The sequence below is a fragment of the Balaenoptera physalus genome (assembly GCF_965194825.1).
Source record: "Balaenoptera physalus genome assembly, chromosome: 15".
Classification (NCBI taxonomy): Eukaryota; Metazoa; Chordata; class Mammalia; order Artiodactyla; family Balaenopteridae; genus Balaenoptera; species Balaenoptera physalus.
Window position 1 is genome coordinate 1899437 of NC_138894.1, and position 14085 is coordinate 1913521.

General features: G+C 61.8%; 1 protein-coding gene across 4 annotated transcripts in view; it reads right to left on the bottom strand.

The window, feature by feature from the left end:
- The window catches only part of SH3RF3 (SH3 domain containing ring finger 3), a 215005-nt gene that overhangs the window by 107546 nt on the left and 93374 nt on the right, over positions 1–14085 (bottom strand). For 2 of the 4 annotated variants that reach the window (XM_082426472.1, XM_082426474.1), the window contains exon 2: positions 7279–7533. In XM_082426472.1, coding sequence (XP_082282598.1) covers positions 7279–7533 — 255 coding nt within the window. Of the gene's footprint in view, positions 1–7278; positions 7534–8415; positions 8697–9840; positions 10233–14085 lie in introns of those variants that run through there. The other 2 variants (XM_082426473.1, XM_082426475.1) reach the window with 2 other exon arrangements.

Here is a 14085-nt window from a genome sequence, read left to right on the forward strand (position 1 = left end):
TGTGGCCCTGATGCACCTCTAAAGGGACGTCACATCCTGAGGAAGCCAACGCGAGGTGAAGAGTGTGAAGCACAGAAAACCAGAGAAGTGGGCACCAAGCCTGCGGGTGAGGAGGCCAGGAGGGGCCGCGCCTTCATCACTGCACTGAGGATCCAGGCTCACTGCGGGCCACCCAGGAGGCTCCGGTGACTGAGAAGCAGACACAGCTCCAAGTAAGGGACAGCTGCCCCCAAAGGAGCCCCGCCTCTTAGGCCGGGGAGCTTGCCGTCACCCGAGGGCCACGAGGGGCCAAGCTACGCCTCCCCCAGCTCAGCAGCATCCCCCGGGCATTCCCTGGGTGCCCGGCACCAGAAGGAAAGCATCCCTCACCACGGAAAGCTCAGCACCCACGCGCAGGGCAAGTGCAGCAAAATCCCAGAGCAGTGCAGCACGTGGGTCCCGAATCCAGTCACATCAAACTGCTCCGGCGAGGCCGGGACATGAGCAGATGCAAATCTGGGCCGTGACCCGAGGACGTGGCAGGACCAGATGCTCCTCTTCAGCTCACGCAGTTTCGGGGGGGAGGCCGGGCTCTGCAGGGGGCAGCCACACCCAGAACACCAGCAAGTGACTAACTTCCCGAGGTCGCAGAGGACGGGTTCTCGCCGCTCTGCTCTGCCTCTAACCCAGCTCTCGCCAGGGACACAACCTCGGTGAGGAGTGCTGAGCGCCGGGCAGCACCACAGAGCCGCCAGCACCAAATGCTGTGGTCCTGCAGCCAACACCTTCTCCCGCCATCCACGCATGACCGGGAGAGCGATGCCTGGATCCCCGTCAGGCCTCAGATTTGCGGTCGTATTTCACAACCCCGGGGCCGGTGCTTTCACAAGGACAAGGACAGGGGAGGCACCTGCTCTGCGGCCTCTTGGGAATGCAGAGAACCAACCCCCCCAAACCCTAACTGCGTGAGACAGGGCGGGCTCGAGCCGCATGGCGCCCGCGTGCCATGGTCATGAGGGGCGGCCTGGCACGACGCCAGCTGAGCGGACAGACGAGTGGGGAGCTCTGCGCTGGGCCGTCGCCGTCCAGGCCCCCACACCCTTCCAGGCCGGGCCGCGGAGTTGGCGTTGCAGGATCTGCCGGCCGTACCGTGCCGTCTCTGCCTCATGCTCAACTCTCCTGTTTCAGGAGGGAAGCAGCCAGAGACGTGGAGTGTGACGGGGCCTGGCTGAGGGCCAGTGAGACTGTGGACGGACAGTGGGCAGGCTGGCCTGCACCCCGGGTCCCCAGCGCTGCCCGGTGCGGAGGAGCAAAGGGCCTCTTCCGGACACCACAACACCCTGAGGGATGGCGGCGGGGCAGACAAGGTCTGGGCCAGTCTGGCAGCATCGAGGATTTTCTGGACAAAAGCTGCTTCCACGACATCGTTTCACTTTCAGACGCACGACAACTTCACCTATAGGCTCCTCCGCAAGCGCTCCTCTCGCGGGTCAGGGGCCTTCCCTGTGCTGCCTCCCTGTCCCCCCGTTTCCAAGCTCTGAGGGACACCGAAGGCCAGGGCCCAGCGGCAGAGCTCCCTTGGAAGTGGGTGGCCTTGGGGTGGTCCCGCGCGACCCTGAACACAGAGTGGTCATGGAAGGAGTGGACCGCCTTCCCGCACAGGCTCAGTGGGCAACGCACTTGCAAAGGAGTCGGGCACCACCTAAAGGGGCCTTAACTGCATTTCTGATTAACTCACCGAACTCCCCAGTGTTGGTACGTGATTCCTACCGGGGGAAAGCCGAGCTGCAAACAGATGGGGCTGTTAGGAAGCCCAGGCCTGAGGCTTTCCCTCCCTGACCTGCCAGGAGGCTGGAGTCTCTGTCCTCCCTGAAGTCCCCAGACACCAAAGCGTGGCTGGAGGAGTGCACTGTCCTCAACACCAGGTCAAAGGTACGTCTCACACTCCGAAGGCCCGGCCCAAAACACCCGGAGAGTTCCCGCAGCGGCTCCTCTGGGGCCTGACAGCTTCCTAAACGCGCTGTGGGGCAGACCACACGCACGGAACCTGGACACGGGCCGGCTGCCTGCCCTCCCGGGGGCCTCCCTGCTCCTCCGCTCCTCTTACTTGCAACCAAGTGGCTTCCAAGAGACACCGAGGGGCAGACACCAGGATGGCCCTTCAGAAACGTGGCCACGCGGCCTGTCCGCTCAGCGCTGACGCCCACTCAGCCGGGCCACGGCCGCGGCCACCTCGCGCTGCCCCATCCCTGACAGTCCCTCACTGCCAGCCGCAGACTGAGCGCCGGTCACTCCGGTCCCAGAGAAAGGGGAAAATCCCAAAGGAAAGAGCTCACAAACCCCCTGCACCTTCTGCCGCAGACGCAGCACAAGACTCCCCCTGATGGCTCCGGGGTCCCAGGGGAGGCTCTGAAGGGACTGGCTGCTGGGCTGTCCCCTCCTTCCTGGTGTGCACCGCAGCTTAGCTCCAGACGCTGCTGGGGGCTGGGAGGGCTCCTCCAACCCCACCTGACGCCGAGAGAAGGGGCTGAGTGGGGACAGTCTTCAGAGCCCAACCCGCTCCGAGCCTCTGGGGGGTCGGTCCCCTTAGGAAAGCCGCCTCCTTGGAGGAGCCCGCAGGCTGCTGCAAAGCTGGAGGGCGGGTCCGGGAGCCGCCCAGCCCGAGCAGAATGCAGCACTGCCTGCTCCCTCAGGCTCACTCGCTTTGGTCACTAGGTCCCTGAGACTTCCAGCCCGGGAAGCATCCCAACTGCCCCTCAGGGCAGAGGACATGCAGTGGGTCTGGGTTGCCCACGACGGGCACGGCGGCCTTGACAGGAGGGCTGAGGGGTTCCACACCCCCGGGCAACCCTCTCCAAGACGCAGCCACCGGGACAATACAGGTACAGGCGACCCGTCCGCAGAGTCTCAGCTCCAGGCGGCAGGGGTTTGTGGAGGAGTCCCATCTCCCCCACCAGGAGCATCCTGGGCCAACACAAAAAGTGATGCGCATCTGACAGAAGCAGGAAGCCAGCGAGGGTGGAAGCCAGAACTGGTTGAGTGCCTATTTTGAGGTTGGTTCCCTAAATGCCTTTGTTCACTGAATCCTATCAACTCCATTTTATCATCAAAAAAGAGACTCAGAGGTGAAGTAAATGTCCCCAAATCACCATATAAAAGTAGAAGTGTCACAATTCAATCCCTGTCTCACTCTAGAGTCCAAACCTCAAATACATTTGATTTCTATCCACCTACGTCTGTCTCCCAATCAGAAGAACATAGTTTGGGATTAATGCTAGGTTCATTCACAAAGGAGAGAATCCCCACATCGGGGGGACGATTAAACACTCAGCGGTGTAAGAGGATCATGTGGAAGGATATTGTGGTGACACCAGCAGGAGGGAAGTCTGCCCAAGTCAGGACAGCCGGTGGTGTTTTAAAAGGGCTTTGCTGGGCTTCCCTGGTGGCGCAGTGGTTGAGAATCTGCCTGCCAGTGCAGGGGACGTGGGTTCGAGCCCTGGTCTGGGAAGATCCCACATGCCGCCGAGCAACTGGGCCCATGAGCCACAATTACTGAGCCTGCGCGTCTGGAGCCTGTGCTCCGCAACAAGAGAGGCCGCGATAGTGAGTGGCCCCCGCTTGCCACAACTAGAGAAAGCCCTCATACAGAAACGAACACCCAACACAGCCATAAATTTAAAAAAAAAAATAAATAAAAAACAACTGTAAAACGGCTTTGCCAACTCAAAGCATCCCTCCGGCCGTGCAGGGTTGGGCGGGTGGGAGGGTGTGAGATGGGGACCAGCAGAGAGCTGTCGCCATGTCCACGGGTGCTGTGGTCTCTCCGAGGGGCCGGCGTAGTGATGGCGGGTCTCCAGTCTCCGCTGCAGAGCAGGTGCAGATGGCTCTGAGATGAGACACACGTGGGCTCCTAAGGCCACAGGGCTGAGGCCACACAGGTGATCCCAAGTGCAAGGTCCCTGCACCCAGCAGCCCCTGACCCCAGCCCCTCCCCGTCACGTGGAAGGCACTGCACACGCGGGCCTCCGGGGACAGCTGGGAGCCACCGGCTGACAGAGCAGGGACGCTGCACTGTCTCCTTTTGTCTTTTTACCCGCACATGCCCAGCTTTTTGGAGTGGGACTGCTAAGAAGTTATAAATTGTGCTTTTCATAGCTGCTTTACAAGAAGTAATTATCCATTCTCTTCTTCAATGAAACAAAGGCTTTGGTTTTAGAATGACTTTAATTAATGCAATTTTAACAGGACTGTTCAGAAGCTGACACCAAGGTAAAAACCTTGCTTTGATGCACACGCTTCAAGCCTTTTTAAACCTCATCGATCCCATCACAGTGAAGGTTTTTAAAGGTAAGTTAGCACCCTCCATGGGCTTTAGACACCCCTGCTTTCCTTGCTGAGTCCAGAAGGGAACATATCCAAACAACAAAACATTCCCTGGAGGCAAAACCAAGCTGGCCCGGACCATGTGGTCACTTCAGGTGACGAAACGGAGGCTGTTAGAACCAGCATTCCAGGCAGGTGGAGGGAATCCCTCAGGCTGCCATGTGGGGCGGCGGGGATGCGGAGGCGGGAGGTGTCTGGAGAGGAGAGATGAGAAAGAACAGGTGCTTGGGCGAGGGGGCTGCGCCCTAACCTAAGGCGGGGGGGGTGGAGTGGGCGCTGGTGAAACGCTTGTGTGAACACAGTGGGGAACACACGGGGGAGTCAAAGGACGGTCTTCACCGGGAATCACACCCAGGGGCCTCCAGCCCTCCAGGTTAATCCACAGACTGAGAGAAAGCAAGCCCTGGAAGAGCAGCCTGAGGGATGCGTGGCCCAGCAGCTCCCACACCTCCGCTCCCCAAAACGGGCTCAAAGGTCAGGTCCCGGGGAGCCCTGAGGACCGCCCCCCTCGACAGCGCTGCCCGCACAGCCCAGGGCGCCGGGACCGCATCCCCACCGGGACGCAAAGTGGCAGCAGCGCCCACCACAGGACGAGTCTCAGAGAGCCATCCCGAGTTCTCACTGTTCCCACGAGGGCGGCTTTAATGTTTCTTTTGAAATACCGAACACTGACCGCCTCCTGATCAGACACCCCGCACACCTCCTGGGTGACTCGCACAGCCCGTCACTCTCAGAAGCTGTCCCTGCCATTCCTGCCTCTCCCACCCGAAGTCAGGCTCCCCGGATACAGCACAGCTCCCGGTGGGATGAGCAGGAAGGTGACCCTCTGCCCCCTGTCCAGTGGGCTCTGGTCTTCGCCCTGGAGTCGAGAGTCCCAGCAGAGGCCCGCACGCGGAGCCGGAGGCCTTCACCAGAGACACTGGCTGCTCTGGCTCTGCATGTGTCCGCTGGGTGAGCCTCCCGCCACCAAGGCTGGGAGCGGGGCCCTGTGTCTGTCCCTGTCCCTGTCAGCCCCTAACGGGTCTGTCTCCTTCAAGGCCTCGATCGACCCTGGGGGTGGCTGGGTCCCTGCTCTTGATCTTGAGTGAGAGCACAGAGCACCAGGGCCCAGGGTCTCTCTCAGGGTGGGCTGGGCAGAGGGGCGAGCGCGAGGGGCTCTGTCCGCCTGGCCTCACACTCTGCAGCCTGCGTTCCAGCCTCAGGAGGAGAGGGAGCGAGGGAGGGGGAGGCCTGACCCTGAGTCCAGGGAACCTGCAGGCCCAGATGACAGCTGGAATTAGCATCAGAACACCTTGATTGAAGGAAGACGGGAAGAGTGGAATCCCTGAATGAAAACAGATCATTCGTCGTCAGGCTGAACAATAGAACAAGACATAAATAGCAGCTGCAACAGCCTGCACAGAACAGGCCAATTGTGCTCAAAATGGAGCGCAGGTACTCACAGCCCTGCAGACAGCTTGGCACCACAGCCAAGCTCTGCTCTGAGCAGAGGAGAGAATCACAGTGAGCTGGACGTGCACTCCAAGGTCAAGATCTGAGCTGGAACCCAGTTCTGTGCTGACAACCGCATGTGCAGAGAGACTGACAGAGACACAGGACACAAGGACGGAGGAGGGCCAGGCCCGTGCCAGCCTCGGGCAAGCGACACAGCCTCTTAGCGCTGTGCTCTGCTAGGGAGCCACCGACCAAAGCCACCGCGCTGGCCAGGCACGGTAATAACCACTTGCATGAGTTCTCTCACAACAGGAGATCCTGAGGGGAACTCGGAACTAACAAGCTAACGCCGCCGGAAGGATTTGGGAGGGGTCGAAGGAGGGAGGGGACGCCAGCCCAGAATAAGCTCTGCCAACCTCCCAGAAACCCTCACGCTGGAATCCATCTTGGATGAGAGATGTGTGTGCCACCAGGAAGGGCCCTGAGTCAGACCAGATACAGGCCGAGAAAGATGACCAGCCAAAGACAGCCCGGGAACAAACCCGATCACCGTGGAGCCCGAGACTGCGAGCTGCGTGGCTGAGCAGTCCTCCTGGGTTCCCTGACCTGCTGCTCTCCTCCCGGGCGCCCCTTCCCCATGAAGTCTCCTGCTTCGTCAGCACGTGTGTCTCCTCGGACAGTTCATTTCCGAGTGTTAGACAGGAGCCCACTCTCGGGCCCTGGAAGGGGTCCGCCTTCCTACAACAGCTTCAACATCGGGAAGACAGGCTCCCACGTCTCCCCGGGGACCCTGGCGGGCAGTCATGAAGGTAATTAATCAATCGATGACGGAACTCGTTACTGCCATCGGGGAGAAGCAGGTGTTCCAGAGTTCCAGGCGCCCCTGCCCTCCCAGCCCTGGAGTGGGAGGAGGTGAGGAAGCCAGGAAGGAAGCACGTTCACGAGGCCTGAGGCTGCCACCTCTGTCCTCCACGCTGCACCCCCGAGGCCGGCAGGCCAGAAACCAGGCCCCTCCACATCTCACCCGCACCCCAGGACGAGCGCACGGGAAATACTACTGGTTTGTCTAAGCGGGTCCCGTGGCCTCACTGGCCACCTCAAGTGGCCCAAGCACACGCATCCACCTCCTGTGGACCTCCTGTGCTCTCCAAGAGGGCGTGACGGGCTGGCCTCTGGGCCCAGCTCCCACTCCCAGGACCCGACAGGGGGTCTCTGCCACAGTCTCCCCAGCAAGCCCCCTCCCAGGGCCTGTGAGCCCTGGGCACACAGTGACTCTGGCAACGAGGGTCCTGCTCCCGTAACCTGCAGGCGCCTGTCGGGCTTGGTGCCCGCTCCTTCCACCCGGCAGACCCTCAGCAAGGAGAAACCACTGCTCTCCCCACAGGGAGGCACAGGAGGGCCGGGATTCCCGCTGGCCAAGCGCCATGCCCAGGTTCCCTGTGGGGGCTGCGGTGGGAGGCCGGCGCGCTGGAACCCACTTACCTTGCTGAAGGTCAGGCAGTCCTTGTCCTGGTCTCTGTCCTTCATCTCGAAATCGTAGAGTGCTTTGCCCTGGGGTGGGGCCTGGGGCAGGGGCCGCACGCCCTGGACGTAGCTGGCGGGCAGGAGGCCGTGGTACCAGCGCTCGTCTACCCGGTGCCGCAAGACCATGACGTCCCCCTCGCTGAACCTGAGGTCCCCGGGCTCCTTCCCCTCGCAGCTGTGCAGGGCTTTGCTGGGGGACGGCTGGGGAAGGCTCTGGAAGCAGAACACAGCGGTTACTCAGCAGCTGCCCACCTGGCCCGCCTGGCACCTGGCCTGAGGGGCCCCCAAGTCTGAAAGCCCAGGTTGGGGAGATACCTCAAGGGAGCAGCCCCCCATTCCAGGAACATGGGGCCAGGCCCTGCGGGACAGGGGGTCTGCAGAGGGTCCCGCGACAGGCCCCAGACCTCCAGGCGGGCTGCCACACTCCGCAATGGAAGGACGCCGAGGAGGGCGCTGGGAGACCTTCATCCGAGGCGCAGAGAGAGATGGGACCCCTCGCCGGAAGGAAACGCAATCCCCCCGCCCGGGCTCTGGCTCCAGATACCCTGGGTGCTATTTCTATCCGCCAGATTTCCAACAACTACTATCCCACAGCGTCCCTTCCCTGAACCTCCACGGCAACTCAGAACGTGCGTCCAGGGGCTTTTCGAGCGGAGGAGACAGACTTGCAGGACCGTGCTGCACCCTCCCATGTCACTGCCTCACAGCCAGGGGCACGGGCTCGAGGTCCACAAGGGACCCCCAGGGCTGGGAGCTGTAACGAGGGGTTCCGGCCGTCACGGACCCCTGCCCCCCGCCCGCCATGGCTCCCAGCTTCCTGAGGCCACGGCAGCCTCGTCCACAAGCACAATTTCAAGAGCCTGAGACAGGATCCTCTTCAGGTCATGGGATGCTCCCACCCTCCTGTCACAGGTCAGCCAACCCACCCACCTGTCTGACTGCCATCTGGCCACAAGCAGAGCCCTGGGCTCCCTGCTCTTCAGCAACGGGGGGTCCGGGTTGCTCTCCCCCTTCTCTGCAGCAGCCAAGTTCCGCTCAGCTGAGCAGCCTTGCCAAAGGTAAGCTGCCCGCCAGGAAAAGCACACGGACCCTCACCTCGTCCCTGTGTCCACACCCAACGGCTCCCCAGCAGAGGCCGTGTTTCCTCCCCAGGGCTGCCCGGCCAGGATCCCTTTGCTGCTTGAATCCACCTACACAGAGGCACGAAGCCCGAAGCCGCTGCATACAAGAGGCTCTCCGAGAAGACGCGACAGCGCGCAAGCCGGTCTCTGCGCTGATGCCTCCGCAACACCCGGGACGGCAGTGGAGAGAGGACCTGCGGCAGAGGGACGCTCGGCCACCACCAGCCAGGGCCACAGCAGCACCACAGGGCTTTCCTGGAAGAACCCAAGGGGGAAAAGCCACAGCCAGCTCTGTGCTGGGGCACGACGGGCAAGCTCAGGGAGAGCCATGGCCAGGAGAGAAAGGCAGCCACGCGACTCCACGGCCAGGGGGCAGCGAGCCCTGCCGTTGGCGCTCCATCAGGACACTCAGTCCCCCCCACCGCCCCCCATCTGGCAACACCTGTGCTCAGGATGGGCCCACCCAGAGGTCCTGGCTGAGTGTCCGTCCGAACCCCGCCCCGCCCCTGACGTTAAATTTCCCAAAAGAAAGGCGCTTCCTCGTCCTACGTGAACTTTCAGTCCTTCACAACTAGAAGCCTTTGTTTTCACAGTGGGCGTGTTTCACCGGTGACCCTGGAGAAGCTGGGACACCCATCAAGGTGAGAGGTGTCGGGGGACCTCCTGCCACCCTGGAGCGTGGGCTCGGCAAGCGCACACACCCCCATCCTTTCACATCCCCCCCCACAAGGGCCACGCTCGAGAGCTGCTCTCTCACAGCCACAGATGGAGGCCAGCTGGGAATCCTCCCCACTGGGGAATAAATGAGAGCAGAAGGGCCGGACCCACCCTCCCCGCCTTCGGGCCCTGCGCCCGCCACGCCCTCCCACGCCCCCCCCTCCCCACGCCGTCCCGTGCAGGGGACGCTGAACTTCCCCTCGGGCCTGCCCACCACCCCACCAGCCCCGATACAGAGGCCGCGGGCATGCACGGAGGGTCAGCGGAGGGGCACCGAGGTGCCGCCCCGGCTCTGGCCCGTGTGGCCCGCGCTCCGGACGTTCAGGGGGGCTTTGTCCTCCGCCGATTCTGCAGAGCGGGCATGGCCCCCCGAGCCGGTCTGCGTGCGGGCCCCGGCCTCCCGGGCCGGCCTCTACCAGCCTCTAGGCTGGCTGTGACCTCAAAGTTCTGCGCTTCCAGCTTCCCTCCCACGAGGTGATTCGGGTCAACCCAACTGCAGGCTCCACACCCCTGCCTGGCCCTGCGCGCCTCACCCCCGCCGCTGAGGGCGCGCTTCTGCTGCCCCCGCGCCCGCCTTTCCCTCAGCTGCAAGCGCGGCTGCCCCCGCCGCCGAGGGCCCTCCGGGGACCCGCGCGCCCCGCTTTCACCCCACCGCGCGGCCCTCCCCTCTCCTGCCTCGTACCTGGGCCCCGCGCTCTCCCCCTCCTGGGGTCCGCAGGGCGTCCTCCGCCCACCGTGGTGCCCCCGCTAAACCAGGGGCTCCGGAACAGGCCGCAGCGCTTGCCCGGCCGCCCCGGGCGCTCCTGAGACACGCTGAGGAGAGGCGGGTGAGAGAGCGGCCAACGACAGATGTGTCCTGGCAACCGCTGGGAGCCGCGCGCCTTTGGATCTGGGAAACGCCGGCCCGAGCCTGGGGTGAGCGGGGGAGAGGCGCCAGTCACCTCCCGGGCAGGGGCAGGAGCGGGCCTCTGCCTCAGCCTCAGGCAGCCGCTCTGACCCCGAGGTCAGAGCGCGGGCCGGGAGCCAGCAGGCAACCTCACCGGCTCCGGCCGGCCTGCTGAGGCAACCACGCCCCGCCTGCTCCCGCCGGCCAACCAGGAGGCCGCGAGAGAGCGAGGAGGCGGGAGCAGGACGGGCAGCGCGGGAGACACCCCTCACTAACCCCCGCCCCAGACCGCCGAGACCAGGGGGCGGAAGCCTCTCTCAGACTCGGGCTGCGCTCCTGGGAGGGAAGAATAAGAGACGCCGCTAGAGGGGCAGCTGCCCCTGGACCGACCTCCCAGCCCGGCACCGCTCAGAGCCGGTGGCTCTCGGCACCTCCGGCCTCTCATCTTCAGAGACCTTGATGACGTGCGCTGATGAGTCCCTGATGAGGGCCCAGGGCAGGCAGACGCTCTGATAGGGGAAGAAGACTCCACAGACGTCACGGCAGCAGCCAGAGGAGCCCTGAGAGCAGCCCCTGGCCCAGGCCGAGGACGTCCACGGGCTCTCTGCAGCCGGTCCCTCTAAGGCCTCACCGCGCACTCCCCTCGGAGGAACCGCGAGTCCAACACTGCCATGGAGCCCCCCTCTGCAGGCTTGAGACGTTCAGGAAACAAAATACAATAAAAGGGAAATGAAAGGGAAACGCAACTGGGATGCCTACAGGATAATTAACACAGCCACCACGTGGGGCGTTCGTGATAATTAAGACAGATGCCGTCAATCTCACGGCTCACGACTCGGACGTGGAGGAGCTACGGGATCTCACGCGTGCACAGCAGCCCCAGCTCTGTCTTTCACTGGGATCGACGTGTAGGCGGGCTTTACAGATGCCCTGCTTGCACCAGGCTGCCCACGAGGCTCCCGAGGGGGCTGCCCAGGACCAGGTCTCACTGCCCAACCCCCCAGCAAGTTGGGGTGAAGAGTGTGGACAAGGAACTCACTCAGCCTTTAGACCCTAAGGACGCACCGGTTCTCCTCCCACGCTGCTCCCCGGGCGGCACGTGTTACCAGTGGAGGCCCCGGGACTATCTGCCCCCAGGACAGGTACCACGTGCTTTCGTTTGCTGTTGCATCCCTGACCCTGGCCTGGTACAGATCACACGCTCAAAACACCTACCGAACGGATAACCCTGTGGGCTGCCAAGCCGATCCCCGGACTAGGGCCTGGCTGAGGGCCTCGGGCTGGAAGGACTTTTCCCAGGATGGGAGGTCCAGGATCCATGCAGCTCTAAATCCTGTTGTTAACACCGGCCGGGCCCAGAGGACCCGAGGAAATCCCAGTGATCATTCAAAGAGGAGCCAGGCTGAGCGAAGGCTTGGAGATGGAGACCCAGGGCCTGGCCTCCTGGGGGAGACACAGCTGGGTGAGGTCCCTGGAGCGTGAGCGGGCCGCAGGGGGAGAGCGCCCAGCCCCAAGCAACCAAGCGTCATGGGATCTGAGAAGGCAGCAGAGACAGCCAGTTGTCCCCCGGGTCCACCTGATCCTCCTGTCGGGGAGAACGTTCCAAGTTTCAACTGGGGCCAAGCTCACCAGCTAAGAACCTTACCTCCCAGCCTTGCTCGCAAGGAGCCTTGGCCACACGTCAAAATTCCAGTCAATGGAGGCAAGCGAGAGGGACTTGTGCCAATTCTGGGCTGTGTTGTGTTTGGTAATGACATTTTTTTTTTTCAGTGTTTATAGAATTTGTTACAACATTGCTTCTCCTTTTTTTTATGTTTTGGTTTTCTGGCTGCGAGGCATGTGGGAGCTTAGCTCCCCGACCAGGGATCGAACCCGAACCCCTCGCGTTGGAAGGTGAATTCTCAACCACTGGATGCCAGGGAAGTCCCCTGTAATGCCATTTAGAAGGAAATTCCAATTCCTGTTCCTCCGCTCCTGTGGCTTGAACAGCATGGTGAGGGTGGGCGGGGGCAGCTTTCCCACCAAGATTACACTCCAAGCAAAGGAGGGACGGCCCCGGGTCCTCAGATGACGCTGTGGAGCAGAGCCTGGATGTCACGGGAAAAAAGGAAACTTCATCCTGATTGAGCCGCCATGTTTTGGGATCTTCTCATCAGCAGCTTAGACTGTATCCTGGCTAATCCGAGGGATCTGAGGTGCGATTTACGATTTCTATGCTCATAAGCGGTTTTCAAGCCAAAGCGTTTACTCTGACATCGCCGTGGAGGTTGTCCCATGTATACTTTCCTTCTAACACAGATGCTCTCAGATTTACAATTACCTGAAAAGGCACGTGTTAATAATGTATTTAACCAGAACATCCCTGTTTGTCTCCCAGTTTACAAATTTCACCTGTAATGAAGCTGTCACTATATCACACTCCAGCTGGGAGGTCCCTGGGTTTCACCTTTATTGTTGGTTAAATTTTGAGTTCCTTCTTCCCTTTTTCTTATTAAAAGCTACCCTTGGATCCTGGCTCTTTCTTTGATCCTTTCGTGCTGTTGGTTTCTTCCTTCCTTGTGTTTGGACGCTCGCTTCTCCGAGAATTTATGGAACAGCACACTGCACCAGGTCCCGCACCAGGCTCTGTGCTGCAGGGAGTAAAACATCCCCCGCCCAGAAGGTCACGGAAACATGCGACTGAGACAAGTGCACAATGTGTCCCCACGCAGGTGGGCGGAGGGCCCACCAAGGGCTGCCCTGTGATGTGACCACGAGGGCAGAAGCTGCCTTTAGCTGAGTTTCATGTTTCAGCGAGATTAAGGAGGCTTAAAGAGCCAACGTACCTTTCTTTTTCTTCTTCACCTTTTTTCTTCCTGTTCCCAGACTCGGGCAAAGGCTGTCTCTCAAGTGTCTGCTCCACTCTCTCGGGGGCAGATTCCCCCATGCTCCTGCTGTTCTGCTGGAAGGTGGTGAACTGTCAGGGGAGGTGGGATCCGAGGGGGACCCCTGGGCCTGGCGGAGGCGCCCCGCAGCTACGGGCATGAACGGGGCTGTACAGGCAGAGCCACCGCTGCGCCAGGTCAGGGGTGCGGCTCACGCGAGCTCTGCTCCAGTGAGCTGATACAACCCGATAACAAAACCATCCTGTCGTAAGAAGAAAAAAGCCTCTTCGAATGGCACCCTCCTCTTCGCAGAATTTATGCTTCAGCACTCAATTCACCCTTCCGAGGGCGCGAAGCCCGTGTCTAAGCCACCGCAGAAGTCCGGCTGGAAAGACAAGGGCTCAAAACCCAGTCCCACGGAGACGCAGGTCGCAGTGAAGGGGGAGAGCGACTCGGGACCACCCTTAGAAAACGCAGCTCCTGACAGAAGTGGCTCCGTTTCCATTTGGGGGGATGTTTACGGCCCACATTCGTGGAGATGCTGGGAGTGAAGGTAACTGTGCCGGACAGCAGGGGCACTCACACTGGACAGTCCGCACGTGGCCGGGCTCGGGCTCACGCTGACGAGGGTCCCCAGGGACACTGCTGGCGGGGCCACGGTCGCCTTCATTCCGTGACACGAAAAGGTCCACCACTCAGTGCGCGCCCTTAGGGCCCGGCCCGATCCGAAGTCCACTGAGGCCCGCGGGCGTCAAAGTGCCGGCAGCTCCCGACAACACGGCTGTGTCCCTGGGCACTGGCTTTTCAAAGTTCCCACAGGACCAGAGAACGCCTGCCGCATTGTGGCCGACACGGCTTCACAACGCTCTGTGTCGACTGCAAGCTCCCTTTTTCTGGTCTGTCTTGGTGGCAATCTCCGCGTTTCCGGTCTGCGTCCGCAGCATCTCCCCGTTTCCGGTCTGTCTTGGTGGCAATCTCCGCGTTTCCGGTCTGCGTCCGCAGCATCTCCCCGTTTCCGGTCTGTCTTGGCGGTGGTGGCCGCTTTCTGGCCTGTGTCCGCCGCAGTCTCCGTGCTTCCGGTCAGTGTGCGCGCTGGTGGAGTCGCAGCGGGAGAAGCCTCCCAGGCGCCCTCGTGCCGCAGTCTCTGGGGCGGGAGGAGGGGCGGCCTCAGATCCTG